Source organism: Fragaria vesca, linkage group LG1 (assembly GCF_000184155.1).
Source record: "Fragaria vesca subsp. vesca linkage group LG1, FraVesHawaii_1.0, whole genome shotgun sequence".
Lineage (NCBI taxonomy): Eukaryota > Viridiplantae > Streptophyta > Magnoliopsida > Rosales > Rosaceae > Fragaria > Fragaria vesca.
Window position 1 is genome coordinate 20,727,471 of NC_020491.1, and position 14,881 is coordinate 20,742,351.

General features: G+C 38.5%; 2 protein-coding genes across 2 annotated transcripts; both read left to right on the forward strand.

Annotated features, from left to right (window-relative positions):
- Positions 1-7,552: 7,552 nt before the first annotated feature.
- Positions 7,553-10,661, forward strand: LOC101296244 (histone-lysine N-methyltransferase ATX3-like). The gene is made up of 5 exons (XM_004289510.1): positions 7,553-9,533; positions 9,827-9,877; positions 9,966-10,067; positions 10,433-10,496; positions 10,592-10,661. Exons 1-5 carry the CDS (start codon positions 7,553-7,555, stop codon positions 10,659-10,661), a joined length of 2,268 nt encoding a protein of 755 aa, XP_004289558.1.
- A 1,896-nt stretch (positions 10,662-12,557) lies between these two features.
- LOC101311617 (DNA polymerase delta subunit 4-like) lies at positions 12,558-13,481 on the forward strand. The gene is made up of 2 exons (XM_004288507.1): positions 12,558-12,757; positions 12,936-13,481. The coding sequence occupies exons 1-2, from the start codon at positions 12,613-12,615 to the stop codon at positions 13,127-13,129; spliced, it is 339 nt and encodes a 112-aa protein (XP_004288555.1). The 5' UTR covers positions 12,558-12,612; the 3' UTR covers positions 13,130-13,481.
- Positions 13,482-14,881: the final 1,400 nt, after the last annotated feature.

Below are 14,881 nucleotides of genomic sequence, written 5' to 3' on the forward strand. Positions count from 1 at the left end.
GAACCCCCCCCCCCCCCCCCAACGATGAATTCCTGGCTCCGCCACTGCTTCCTTCAATCATGTATGACAATTAATTTAGTTGGTGACTGCCATAAATCGTTGTCTTCTGGTTTACATGGTGAACATGGTGACCGCCCTAGATGCGAGGTTTGTTTCTGCCGACAAATTTCAGGTACAAAGTCACTGATGATTGATGTAATTGCAAATGTAACAACTAACAACCGTCATCAGTATAAACTTTTAAAAGCTGACCCCATGTATTCTCTATCCACTTCTCTGGATATAACTCTCTCTGCATTATAGTTCTTGAAAGATTCCTTCAATTTCTACAAATCGAATTTGAAACCAAATTGGATATTGTTGATACGACTTGTAAAAGTTAAGGCGGTGCATAAATCTCAGTGACGTTCTATTTAAAAAATTGAAAGAAAAACAAAATCAAAATAAGAAGGATTAATTACATATTACCATCCGAATTATGGAGGCGTTTTCACTTTTATACCGAAGTATGAAATTCTAACATTTAGGTACCTGAACTTGTCCGCCTTGTTTAATTGTGGAAATGATAGTGGTCTCCTCTCTCTGTCTCTCTCTCTCTCTTTTTTCTTGCCGCCGCCTAGGGTTTTGATTTCCAGTCAAATCGGTGACGATTCTTTTTTGAGAGGCGTTCAAGGCTGTACTCTAGCACGCATCGGGCTATAGCTTTGGCTCTTTGTTCTCCTTGGCCTCTGGGTTCTCAATGGTGGATACAAGATTGGCGAGATGCATGGTTGCTGTGAAGGTGTTACTGCTTTGGCAAAGGTCAGCACGATCGGTGTCAATCGAATTAGGAAGCCTTGGCAGATGCTATAGGCTTCTAGAGCTGATGATCCATGGCGGAAACAGCTTGGATTAAGGAATCCCAAATCGGATCTGCAGAATGCTAGGTTATTGGTGGGCTCAGCTTTTCTAAGGGTTGCAAGCTCGGTGCAAGTCTGGTATCCGATGGTAGACGTCGGGTTCTTGGGGCTTATCAGGGGGGAAACGAAGGCGCAGATTCCTTTCCGGTTTGTAACTGGAGCTCAGGCGACAACTCTTGGTGTCGGCGGCGATCTGGTGGGTAGGGAACTGTTTGTTCTGGGTGTCCACAGCAGTTGGCTATGGGACGTGGACTTGGGCCTCATGGTCTTCTCTTGGATCAGACTACTAGGGCCCTTTCTCATTTTAGGTTGGTGGATCGTAGAGCTAGATCTCGGGGTAACCTCCTCTGTGTAGGATGGTTCCGGGCTCTTGGAATAAAATGCTAGAATTAGGGCTCTCCTAATTCTTCCTGTCATATTCTAGTTTTCAGTTTTAGTTTCAATTTGAGTAGACTCATGGTAGTTTCGGTAGGTTGCTTTAGAGCACCCTTGCATGACATTCATTCTCGTGCCCTTGCGGGCATGTCATGTTGTAATTGTCATTTCTTTTCGATTTATTAAAGACTTGACGTCCATTCCATCAAAAAAAAAAAAAGTACCTGAACTTACTTCCGTTAGACATATTCATACCCGGGGTTAAAAACTCCGTTACAAAAATCTGTCATTAACCTGTGTGTCAGTTAACTCATGATGTGGCACTTCCTAATATTTGAAATAAATAAAGTGCCAATTCATAAAGGCAAGTGTCACGTAAATATCATCTTCTGATTTAGGGAGCAACACCCAGTACATTTCAAATGGAACATGAATCATGAAGCAGGAAAAGCTAAAGTCAGATTTTGAAAGGAGAATTTGGCCAAACATTGACATTAGAGAAGACCCATATGCGGAACCGACTAGCCGGTCACCTCAATTGTCTCAATAGCGCCACCACCACCGCGGCGGCCGCAACCTCTACTTTCGGCATGACTCTCTCTCCCTAACCAATTTCAGTTTTCGATTTAAAATTTGAAATCTCATATCTAAAGTAGAAAATTATGTACCTATAATGAAATCTAGCTTGTAGGAGATGATCCATTTCGAGTTTCGATCTACTCTAAAACTGTAGCACTGAGTCATAACTTGCCTCAACAAGCTCTTGGATAGCCGCGAAACTCTAGCTAGCCATGTCCACTGCAGAGCTCAAGTCCAGTGCCCGAAAACTTACCCACAACTCCGCTACGATCCTAAGCGAGATCACCGTTGGGTCATTATTTTTGAAGTCGTTGATGAACCTTTAGCAATCGAGCAACAGTGCTCCAGCTCGCAATCCACCTTGCCTCTCCACCCCAATCGGAGTATGCAGCCATTAGAATTGTAAAATTAGAAGTCTTTAGTTAAAGGAGGATGGGAGGAAAAGAGGAATTAGATTAGGGTAGGAACTGGGTTTGGGATCGGTCGACTGAGAACAACTAGAAGGGAAGGGAAGGCTCAAAACCCATCTAATATATTTTGAATTTTTTATAACTGTTTATTTATTTTCTTGAGTTTATCAAATACTAGCCTTCCTGAATGCGCGTGCGGAAAGGCCGTGCTCGCACATGCATATGTCTTTTTTCGTCATGAAGTACCCTGAGCTAATATAGTGGTATCTACCAAAACTTACACGTGACTTGATGAGAACGTGCAGAAGGGCCGCGCTCAAGCTTGTGAAATATCGTTTTTAAAGTTTATAGATTGGCATGTCTCGTGAACGACCAATTATTCTACTTTGAGTTGTAATCCTCTTCTGTCAATCCTTTATGAAAACAGACAATAATAAGTATGCTCACTTAATATAGCCTAGTGTTTGGGTATTTGATCAACATCTAGTCTTCCTACACGCGGGTGCGCTCATGCCTGTAAATTATCGCTTTCAAATTGTGAAGACTGACATGTCTCTTGAAAGGCTAATTATTCTACTTTGATATGTGATCATTTTCTTTTGGTCATACTCAAATGTACAATATATAAGTGTGCTCACTTAATAAAGCCTAATTTAACAGAGCTCCAATAATAAAATGGAAAATGATTCTAGGCCTTATTAAGGCCTAAGATTTTAGGCCTCAAATCTATGTGGCATGTCAAATCATTTAGACACATCACATATTAAAAATCTTATGCCATGTAATACTTAAGTATAAAGACCATCTTATCATTTGATCCATTTCAAACAATGACTCTAATAAATTTCAGTTTTTCATTGAAAAATAAAACTATTTTAGCTTTCCTTCTTCCAAATATCTAATTAAATATAAAAAATATAACATCAAAATAACATTATATTATATATTTATAATACATGTATATTATAAAAAAAAATACATGTATATTATATAAATAATCTGTATGTAAATCATTTAGAGAAATTATTTGTATATAAATTATTTTTTGGACGAATTATAGAAAGTTTTGATGAATTATATATGAATTATCTTATATTAGTGTTTTCTTTTTGATGAATTATAATTGTTTTTTGGACGAATTAAGGTTACGGTTAGAGTTTATTTGACAAAACTAATTATTATTTAAAAAAAGTTAATCTTCATATTGTTGTAAGAAACATTCCATAAATATACATAATTAGTGGTTGCTATTAATATGTAATATTTGTTTCCATTACCTAATAAAGTACAGTAATATCATTGATTCACCCCTTAAAATATAAAAGGAAATAGTTGGTAATGCAATGTTTTGATTTGGCAAGATATATTATGTGGAATTGAAAATAAATATTTTTATTTACTTACATGGCATGACACATAGGATTAAGACCATAAATTTTAGGCCTTATTAAGACCCTCTAACACTACCCTAATACAATATAGAGAAAATCATAGATAGAAAACTTTATGATATGCTAAGCATTAAAAAAAAAAAACTGAACCATATAATTATGGCAGTCAAGCTCCCAATACAGAAAATATAAATAAATTGTGGAACTTCATTAGTAATATATTAAAATTGTATTCGGTTGCAGGTCTTTCTTCCAAACACATGTGATTCCGGAAGATGTATGAATTTTCTCTCTATGCATGCGCGAAATGGCCACACTCGTGCGTGCGTTTATATCCTAGTATTTATGCTAGCGTGCGAAAGAGGTACGCATGACGCGTGCGTATTATTATTTTTTGTTTTGAGTTGTACTTACGGTAAATGTTTGTCTTGATTGTATTCTATTTCGGACAAACTGAATGGTCAAAACATGTGAAAATGAAATTGGGAAATCACAAAATTGAGCAGTTAGACTCATTTGACATTATCAACTGTATAAAAAATAGTGTCAACTTCTACTGTATGTATGAAGAAATGAAAACTTGTTAACTGCTAATGAAATCAACCTCTCAACCATAGTATTCAAGCATCTTACAGTGACACTATGAAAAAGAAAAAGGAGGACTTCATGTCTACACATGCAGCAAAATGTGTGAAGACACAATTTCACTTTCAAATCAAACCTTGGCTGAATCCATCAATTGTACGTGAACCATCAACTTTGAACTTGAACAAAGAAAAAACAGTAACCATCTAAGATCTCGACCTGAGTAAGCTAACCAACAACAGAACGTGTATTTGTCTCCTGTAATTAATCAATGAATCCCATCAAAAATCTCTATTAAAACCCTTTCAAAATAGCTCTAGTATTGAAACCCTTTTAAAATAGTTGCAGCAATCCTCTTAGAACTAAGACGATCATAATAATGCATACCTCATTTTGGGCAGCTAGTCTCTTGGGCCTCTAAGAAATACGATCATCATAATATTGAATCTAATGTTCAATATTCCTGCAAAGTTAGGAAGGAAAAAAACAGTAAGATCACAAATCCTAAAATCTTTTAGAAAATTGTACACTTCCACGTACACTGTATGGCCTTGTATATATGTTAATGTGAGAATCGAAGAACAATCTATTTAGTTTCCAAGACGTGCATCATCCATATACTCCACTTCTGTTTAGCATTGAATCAGTTATAATATTCAGATCCCAATTTCCATATTTGAGAAGCAAACACATACAGGGCGAGAGAGATAATGCCCTCAGCCACGTCTCTATCCTCTGCACTTCTGGACTTTACTTTGCGTTAATGTAAGTCTATGTATCCAACTATTCATAATCGCATGATGAAAACGGAAAACATAAATAAATACAACTTCTATTGAAAACCATCCGAATCTGAAAGAACAGAAAACAACAAAAACATAAAACACATACAAAAACATCAAGACATTATTCCGGCAACTTGTGCAAGAAACCCAACATAAATATCTACTCACCTGGCCGGTTAGAACCCCTTATGACTTCCAAATCTTCAATACTTTCAGAAAAAGAAGGAAAAAAAGAGTTAGACCTGGAGTTCAGATATCAAATCTGTGATATGGAAAACTGCATAAGCATACCTTACCTTTATATTTGTGCAGTCTTTGTGCTTTTGTTTAAGTCGTGACCCTGCAAAAGCAAAAAATTGAAACCATGAAAATTAATAATCTATCATTCCCATTCATAGGAAATCATTTGCATGCTAACCCAAATGGTATAAAGTAAAAGCTTCAACCACAAAGTGGATCACGATTCATCATACAATGTGGAGGAGGATATCTATGATTCCCGTGGAAGCATAAAATGCAATTCTCACTTCACCTCTTATATATGTCAACGTTGCCATCTTGCCACTATATCTATCTACAAAGATTTCATCTCGCGATCGAGCCTCTCGCATTGATCGAAAAGAGTGCAGTGGAACATTTTGAAGAAAGAGAGAACTCGAGAAGAAGAAAACCATGATTGCGAATGCAGAAGTTTGAGGGACAGAAGAAAACTGCTCTAGAGTGGTTTCTATCTTTCTATTGTTGAAGGTTTACTCTTTTACCCTCTTTGATTAAATATCTCTACGTTAAACAATTAATAAACAAAAGGCATTCGGAGGGTATCTAAAAGTTTAGCAGTTTTTACAGTTCTGGCAAATGTAAAAAGTGGAGAAGATATACTTGCACGTAAATAGGAGGAAGAGACAGGTGCACGTAAAGTGGAAAAATTCTAGCTAATCAATGTATAACTGCTATTTTGAAATTTTATCTATGTATTCCTTTTTTATTGAATTTTGTCTTTTTTACCCTTCTTTTATATATTTCTAATTTGCTAGAATGGAGATGATCTAGAATGGTTTGGAGTAATATGTTGGAGATTGTGGCAATGGAGGAATGATAGGGTACATGGCAGATTTACAGGAGATGTTGTGGCTTTCGTTATGGCAGTTGAATGCTGGTGGGAGGTATGGAAGGGTAGTTGGAAAAAGGACGAGAAGGGGTTGAATTCAAATGAGTCAAATGTGAACAGAGGAGTGAAGGAGAGATGGAGACTACCAAGCCCTGGTAGGATCAAACTCAATGTTGATGGAGGATTGGATCAAAAAAATAGTTTGTTTGGAACAGGAGCAGTTTGTAGGGATGATCAAGGAGCTTGTATTGGGATATTGGCGACACCTGGGGTTGGTTTTCCTAGTCCTTATAGTTGCGAGATGATGGCTCTAAGAAATGGACTTCACTTTTGTGTTCAGGCTGGGTTCACTGATGTAGAGGTGGAATGTGATTCTCAAACTGTTGTTAACACTATTAATCTTGCAGAAGAAGACCTCAGCCCAGAAGGAGCAATAGTGGATGAGATAAGAACTTTTCTAAGTTATTTTCAGTTTTTTAGTTTGGGTTTTATCCCAAGGAGTAGTAATAATGCAGCATATTATGTGGCTAAATATGCGCTATTTCTGTACCATTCCATACCTATTGGTGGAGAATGGTTCCGGAATAGCTTAGTTATGTTTTAGTTGCCGATTTGTGTAATTGAATTGAGTTGGAGTGTGGTACTCTTCCCTATGAGGTAGGGTTTAACGAGGCCATATATGCTCCATTGATGTAAGTTTTACTCTATAATATGCATGACTCTTTTGATTAAAAAAAAAAAAAAATTTGCTAGAATGAATTTCAGGTAAGGGGATTTGCTGGAATTATGATAAATTTAATTAAGAGCAGTTCCATAAGGCAAATTGCCTTAATTAATAGAGATATGTGGCGGTGACACGTCATCAGTTAACTGCCAACACACAGGTTAATGACATATTTTTGTAACGGAGTTTTTAACCCCGGGTATGAACATGTCTAACGGAAGTAAGTTTAGGTACCCAAACGTTAGAATTTCATACTTGGGTATGAAAATGAAAGCGCCTCCATAGTTTGAGGGGTGATATGTAATTAATCCAAATAAGAACTCTTTAGCTAGACACTTAGGTACAAATGTACATACAGTATACCTAACTCAATAATGCAAATCCTATTCAGATTCAAAATCACCCAAAATGTGAGCTTAATTGATCAAATATTTCGGTCAACCATTGCATTTAGGTCGAGATGATAAAATGGTTATATTAAGAGCAAATGGTCTTTTATATTAATAGATCGTATTTGACAGAGTCGTGAAGTAGTGATCATATCTCTTACAAGGAAACCGAAAGTAAAGTACCCTTGTTAGGTTAGGAATCATCATTCAATCTATAGATATGAATCATTGACTCCTTAATGGGTTAGGAACTATGATCTAACATCTATTTAAACAAGTTCTGGTTTGGGGTTCCTCGAGATTCAAAATGCCGAATTTGAAACGCTGCAAGCAGCAAAAAGATGCCGCAAACCCGAAGAGGCGGAAAACTAATGGGTATTACTCAGTCCAAGATTTCAGCAGCGGCTCCGAGGGATACAACGAGTCGTTTTCTGCTCCGGTCGAGGTCAACCGGAGCTCTGACAACTTACGGAGGTCGGCTCGAGGTCGAGGTCGCCCGCAACTGCCGTCTTCGGTTGATTTATATGAAAAAAAGCAAGCTAGAGTTACGAAGAAAAAAGTGAAAAAATCAAACGGTGGAGATTGCGTGCATGATGAATGTGACAGAATTTCAAGTAACGTTTTCATGGACATGGAGCACATTGATTGCAAAAACAAGGAATGTGAATCGTCCGATGTGGAAAGTGGCCGGAAATCTGTGACCGGCGTGACTGTGGTGTGTAATGGCATGGAAGGAACATATGTGCCACACCTTCATATGGTTGCTTGCAAGTGTGGAACGTGTGGTGAGTCAAAGATGCAGAGCCTTGGTAAATGGGAATGGCACACAGGATGTAGAGCCAAAAAATGGAAGCATAGTGTGAAGGTGAAGGCCACAATGCTAACACTGGAACAATGGATTGCACAGTACCATGAACAAGGTTTAGATAAGCAGCAAATACGTAATGCCTTAGAACAAAAGTACAAGCCGATCGATGCGAAGTGGACAAGTGAAAGATGTGCGGTTTGTAGATGGGTTGAAGATTGGGAAGATAACAAGATGATCATTTGCAATAGGTGTCAAATAGCTGTGCACCAAGAATGCTATGGTGCAAAACATGTTCAGGATTTTACTTCATGGGTTTGTAGAGCATGTGAAACACCTGAGGTCATTAGAGAGTGTTGTCTATGTCCTGTGAAAGGAGGTGCTTTGAAGCCTACTGATGTGGATACATTGTGGGTACATGTTTCTTGTGCTTGGTTTCGGCCCGAAGTAGGGTTCCTGAATCATGAGAAGATGGAACCTGCTGTAGGAATCCTCAGAATCCCACCCACTAGTTTTCTGAAGCCTTGTGTGATTTGTACACAGACTCATGGTTCCTGCACCACATGTTGCAAATGTGACACTCATTTCCATGCAATCTGTGCATCAAGAGCAGGCTACAGCATGGAGTTGCATAGCCAGCTGAAGAATGGGAAGCAAGTAACAACTAAGTTGATATATTGTGCTGTGCACAGGACCCCCAATCCAGAAGCTGTTATCGTCATTCGTACTCCTTGGGCTGTTTTTGCTGCTAAAAGCTTGCTTCAAAACGAGAAAGGTTTCTTCAGGGCTTCGAGGGTGCCCTCATCAAACAAGACTGAAGCTCCAGAACCTTCAACCTCCTTAGAGTCTTATGAGTTAGAAGAACCGCTCTCTGCTGCAAAATGCCGAGCAAGTTTTAAGGGAGGTGAGCGGCTACCAATTATTCATAGACCAAGGGGAGCAACACATCATTCTTTAGACGTAATAGACAGCTTGAACACACATAAACTAGTTGAATATGATTCTAAAGCTTTTTCTTCCTTCAAGGATCGGCTTTCCCACTTGCAGAAAACCGAAGCTCACCGGGTTTGTTTTGGTAAATCTGGAATACATAAATGGGGACTATTTGCACGTAGGAACATACAACAAGGAGAAATGGTTATCGAGTATCGAGGTGAGCAAGTAAGAGGCACCGTTGCAGATGTGAGGGAAGCAAGGTACAGGCGACAAGGCAAAGATTGCTATCTTTTCAAAATCAGCGAGGAAGTAGTTATTGATGCTACATGTAAAGGAAATATAGCAAGGTTGATTAACCATTCGTGCATGCCAAATTGCTATTCAAGGATCATCAGTGTGGGTGAGCAGAACCGAGTAGTTCTCATTGCCAAGACTAATGTTTCGGAAGGTGAAGAACTAACTTACGATTACTTGTTTGAGCCGGATGAACGTGACGAGCTGAGAGTTCCCTGTCTATGTAAAGCTCCCAACTGTAGAAAATTCTTGTGTTAGTTCACACTTCAAAAGTTCAAAGTACATTTTTTGGTGCTCCCATATCATCTCTTTCCGGAGGTCTGACCACTTCTAACCATTGACAGAAAGGAAAAAAAAAATCTCAACTCCTTGAGCTTGTAGTTCTTTACTATGTATATATCTACGGCCATTTTTGTTGTATTATAAATTTATAACCATATCAGAATAAAATTTATGAATTAGCCTTGTGACATGAGCTAGAGCTATATGTTTATAACCATTTTTGGGCATTCTTCATACTATTCTTGACTTGGCTTTTCTGTGTAGGTTTAGAAGTTAGAAACCACTGCTGGGATAGATTTCAAGAGAACAATACAGGTAGTTTGTACAAATACTCATAGAATCCTTCCTTTTCTGCGTAGCAGTGGAATGTGTTCGGATTTGGTTCATGATCATGTCTTTGTAGGTGTTTATAGCTCAGAAGCTGTCACTCTAGCCATATTCCTGAATGGGACTCTCAAACTTTTGAATGCTGAACCTCTGTTGCAGATGCAACATTTTCTCAGCCGTATATCCTCTAGTTCCAACTTCCAACCTTTATCAGGAAACCTTAAAACACTACTAAAATCATCTGTGGTATTCCTAATATATATACTTACAAGTTTTATACCGCTAAGACCACCACACACTCTTTATACTTTATAGAGTTAGGCTAGGATTATTTATCCATAAATCACATGCCAAAGCACAAGAAGTGAATTCTAATATTAATCGTGGATATTGATCATGATTATTGATTAGTATTAGGTATTATATATAACTTATAGGACAAGGAAATCTAACAGTATCCTATTGGAATTTGGCTAGATCTTAGACTTGCTGAACATTATCCTGTAGATATATATTAGGATTCTTTACCTTGACGAGTTGCAGAGGATGCAAGAGTTGCAGAGGGGAGGGACTACGAGACCTTAGTCAACTACCGTTGCTTCAAAAGGTATTTATCTTGGTTTCATGAAATCATGAACGTATCTCTGTGCTAGAACATACCATGTATCTGAGTATCTCTATGGTTTTGTATCCAATTTATAGCATGCATGAAATAGATTTGAAGAAATTGGGGGTGATTGTTCTGCACATCCCATCCTCTGGTAATACCTAGGTACAATAGCCTTTTGTTTCTCATGCTTTGGATGGAGCTGAATTGATCAGTTGCAATTTCAGTACACCTAAAATTGTTTGTTTATGGAACAAAAGGCATCAAGCAAGTGTTATTTCGTCTCCCTAAATTGTGAAGAATCTATCAATTATGGACGAATTTCACAGTCCAAAAGACCTTAAAAGTTGAGTCCTTGCCTTCAGCAAAAATACAAGAGAAGCTAGTCCCACATCGCCTAGCAGGAGCTAACATCTTGGTTTATATAAGCTGACCATACATCAAATATCGCCGAGCTTGGTAACGCGAGCTTGTAACCGAGCGGGGGCGACAAGGTTGCGGAACATTGGCTTTGCGCTAGCGGGTCGGGTTCGGTCTGGCTTTATTCTGACCCGCCCGTTTCAAGCGAAGAGTTGGGCTGTGTGGCTTGGGTGAAGGCTCCGGGTCACACAGTCCTTAGAGGGGAGAGCAATGCGTGAGGCTGGTTTCACAGAGCAGCGACTACCTCCCGCTCCTTGCAGTGAAAGGATAACGGGTCGGTGCCACCCGGATCCACCATGGCCTGCTAGACTCTGCCAATCGGACCCCAATTTTTTTTTTTAGTTCATTCTTGTTTCTTCCTCCTCTGTGTTTGCTGATATCTTTCTGCGTTGCAGTAGAATGTGTTGGCTTGTAGGAGTGGGTGGTCTCTCACTCGGAAGTCCCGGCCTCTAGGCATATTCCGGTCTCTAACCTAGAAGCTGTCACTCTTGCCATATGCTCATAATGTCACAACATATTTTTGGTCAAAATAGTTTTTGATAGCTGATTGTAAGCTGGATATTTCCGATTTTGCATTTGTTCTCTGAAAGTTGATATTCACTATTGTTCAAGATGATTTCCCTGCTGCTTTCTTATTGTTATTGTTTGCATGCATTATGACATCGTGTGTCAACCTGATCAAAATCTTTGTGTATAGGTTTCTAACTAATGCTGTCATTGCTGTGTAATGAACTAGGAGGGAAATGTTTTGTAGATTGTAGAAGGATCATCGTCGAGGAGCTTAATGATGTGCTCACTCTCACTTTGCCATTTGCTCCTTTTAATGAACTAGGTTTATGTTTTCAATTGTTCTGTAATTTAGGTTGCTAGCTGATAATCTGATGCCATTTTCTTACTACTCATGTTGCAATAAAAGCAAGTGCTGCGCCGTTTATGAGTATACTACCAGGGTCAGAGGTTTCAACCAATTTCTGATTGAAGTATTACAGATGATCTGATGATGCAAACTGAATGCTGATATAAAATAAAGTCATAAACAGGACAAAAACTATATGATTGTGGGCAATAAGGCGTTGAATTAATTATAAATCAGATCATCTCAACTAGCACCACAACTCTGTTATCATCAGTGCAAAGTGTGGCTTTCAAGTTTCAAGCATGTAATGCAAAATGCTGTTTCATGAGTCATGACTCATATATATCAACCCTTGGGGCCTTGACAGATTTGCTTGAGCTTCTATTCCCTTGCAACGTTGTTACATAAAAGAATTTTTCAAGCAACTCTAGATTAATCACAATGAAAACTCAACAAACCGCTTTTAAGAAGAGCAAAATTCGTATTCTCGTTATTCATTTTCACAAAAATGATTGATAAATCTTTCCACAAGGATGTTATTTTTTTCTTTCGAGAGTTTTGAGTAGTTAAAATCTGCAAATTCTCTTCTAACAGAAAAAATCAACAATTTAATAAAAACCAGAAGTGCAAAATAAGGAAAATAGAGCATAAAGTTTGGGGTCAATAATTGAAATATCTAATATTACAGGGACTTCTTCCCAAAAAGAAATAATTTTCAGGGACTTAAAAGGAAAAGAAGAGTCCAGAATCCCTATTAATGTTAAGCGGGCGAGTCCCCCAGGAAAGGAAGAAGAAAGGAATTCAAAATTTGAAACACAAACAGAGACTGTGAGAAAAGCGATGGCGACGAAATCGAACATGAAGGGTTTCTACAAGCAGAAGAAGACCGGTATCTCCAAGAAGAAGGCCTCCCCCTCCGCCTCTCTCGGCTCCAAAGTCACTCAACCCTCCGCCCTCATCTCCCACGCCGCTCCTGATCTCAAAGGTATCCCTATCTATCTACTCATCCCTGTCCCTCCTTTCGCTTTCAATTTTCGAATCCGAGTAATGTTAGGGTTTCGTTTGGGTTAGGGTTTAATTTTTCAACTTTTTATTTGTGTAAATTTTGTTTATTCTTTGCGTGATTTTGTTTAATTCATGCTTGTTTTATTTTTTATGATTAGATGATTATGATGCGCAAGAGGAGCTGCTGAGGCAGTTTGATCTGAACACGGCATACGGACCGTGCCTTGGGATTACTAGGCTGGCGCGGTGGGAGCGTGCTTGCAGGCTGGGGATGGATCCTCCGAAAGAAGTGGAGAGTCTTTTGAAAGGTGGCAAGGTTAGGCTCGATTCCTTGTGGGATGGTCGCATTTAGGAGTGGAGCTTGCTGTGGTATTAGAGGTGAGATGTTTCAGCATCTTGCCGAAACTTAGGGGGTTTGTTTTACTATGTACTCGAGTGCTGTATGCAGATTCTAGTATGTTTAGTTTTTATCTAATGTGATGTTGTGATGTGGTTTGGAGTTAATGGAAGCATGCGGTGTTTGGCTGGAACGTGCTTTTGATTTGTAATGTACTCAACTTGTTTATGCTATCATGTCGTTTCATTTTCATCGACAATTAGAAGTTGTCTTTGTTTGTTCAATCTGAAGTATGACTTACCTGGCTGTGTTGGGGCTTAGAGTTGGAGAAAGCATTTAGCATCAGGCTGAAACTTGCTTTTGTTTTATAATGGACTCAATTACTATATACTGATCCCAATCCTGTTGTGAGTAGAATGATCTAGTTTTGCATCCATAAGAAACTTTTTGATGTTATCAAAAATCTCCCCCTCAGAGGCCAAGGCCTCAACATGATCCTAAGAGTTGATGGCAATAGCTAAAGCTTCACTTAGTGAGCTTTTTGCAGTGCAATTGTCGTACCTTTGTCAAGCCTGTTTCTGTGATTACTTCCCTTGGTTGTTTTCTTGCATATGTTGCTCTAATTGTTTTTCAGTGTGTGAGTTAAACATTCCCTTGGTTTCCTATAAATTTTTTAGTCTGTGTTTAACTCAGAAGCGAGGCTTTTGATTTGGCAATATTGAGTGCTATACGTTCTGTTATCAATAGTTTTATTCTTGGTCAGAATTGTACCACCAATATGAGAGTCTAAACTTCTAATTTCCTACCACTGCTGACCTTACCACCACTTGAAGCTGTATATTACCTTGTCCTAGAAAGCTATAGTTCAGTGGTTTTTCTCAAGAACTTTGCAAATATGTTGTTGCTCTATTTGCTCTATTGCTTTTCTTTTGAATGGGATTCTTGGGGATTTTTGAATTTTGAGCTGATAATGTACTTTGTACGGAAAACCAATCTGTTTTCCAAGCAAGAATGAGGTTCTACATCTAAATCCTTTTTTTGTCTTGGTCATAGTTTGAATCTTTGAAGTTGGAGGACTTTTAACATGAACTGTGGTTTATCTAAATGGAATCAATTGTGTAGAGAGCAGTCTTTCTTCAAGGTTTTAAGCTTTTAAAGGGATAAAGGTTTACCGTGCTTCTAGCACAAAACTATGGAACACCTCGTCCCTCTATCTTCAGCTGCAAGTTTATACTAGAGCTAGGTGGTTTCTGAGAAATCACCCCGGCTGCCAGATCAATGCTTTCAAAATTCAGATGCTAAATTTCTAGTGTTCTTCTATGATCGTTTTGATTTGTTTCACTTGTAACAGTGCAACGGATTCTTTTACATATACTGGTTCTGTCATGGTAGAGTGATCCTAGATTATGGTTGGTTTAAGAATATAGTACTAAGAGATTGTTAAGAGTAATCAAACTAAAGACTACCATGGGCGTGGAATAAACTTGGTGCTGGAAGAGCGCAGATAACTCTAATAAAACAAGGCTAAAGCTACATGATGAACTTGTATGAAAAAAAACTGTAAATATGCTTCACACAAGTAGTTTCTTTCTAGGTTCTAAATTTTCCTCCAAATTTATCTCTTCGTAGATCACATCTTTGAACATGTTCAACTCCACCTCTTCAAAAACCGGCAATCTCTTGTGTTTCCTTGTGTCACCGAAGTACTCCTTGTGCAGCTTTCTGAACTCCTTCTCGTCTTTCTTCGACATAATGTGATCCTTCGAC

What these genes read in the sequence shown, in the direction of transcription:
- LOC101296244 (XM_004289510.1), top strand. Translation starts at nt 7,553, where the DNA reads ATGCCGAATTTGAAACGCTGCAAGCAGCAAAAAGATGCCGCAAACCCG. An exon ending in CAACTGTAGAAAATTCTTGT is followed by an intron (nt 9,534 to 9,826) that starts GTTAGTTCACAC and finishes TTTTCTGTGTAG; the next exon opens with GTTTAGAAGTTAGAAACCAC. An exon ending in AACTACCGTTGCTTCAAAAG is followed by an intron (nt 10,497 to 10,591) that starts GTATTTATCTTG and finishes TCCAATTTATAG; the next exon opens with CATGCATGAAATAGATTTGA.
- LOC101311617 (XM_004288507.1), top strand. Translation starts at nt 12,613, where the DNA reads ATGGCGACGAAATCGAACATGAAGGGTTTCTACAAGCAGAAGAAGACC. An exon ending in CGCCGCTCCTGATCTCAAAG is followed by an intron (nt 12,758 to 12,935) that starts GTATCCCTATCT and finishes TTTTATGATTAG; the next exon opens with ATGATTATGATGCGCAAGAG.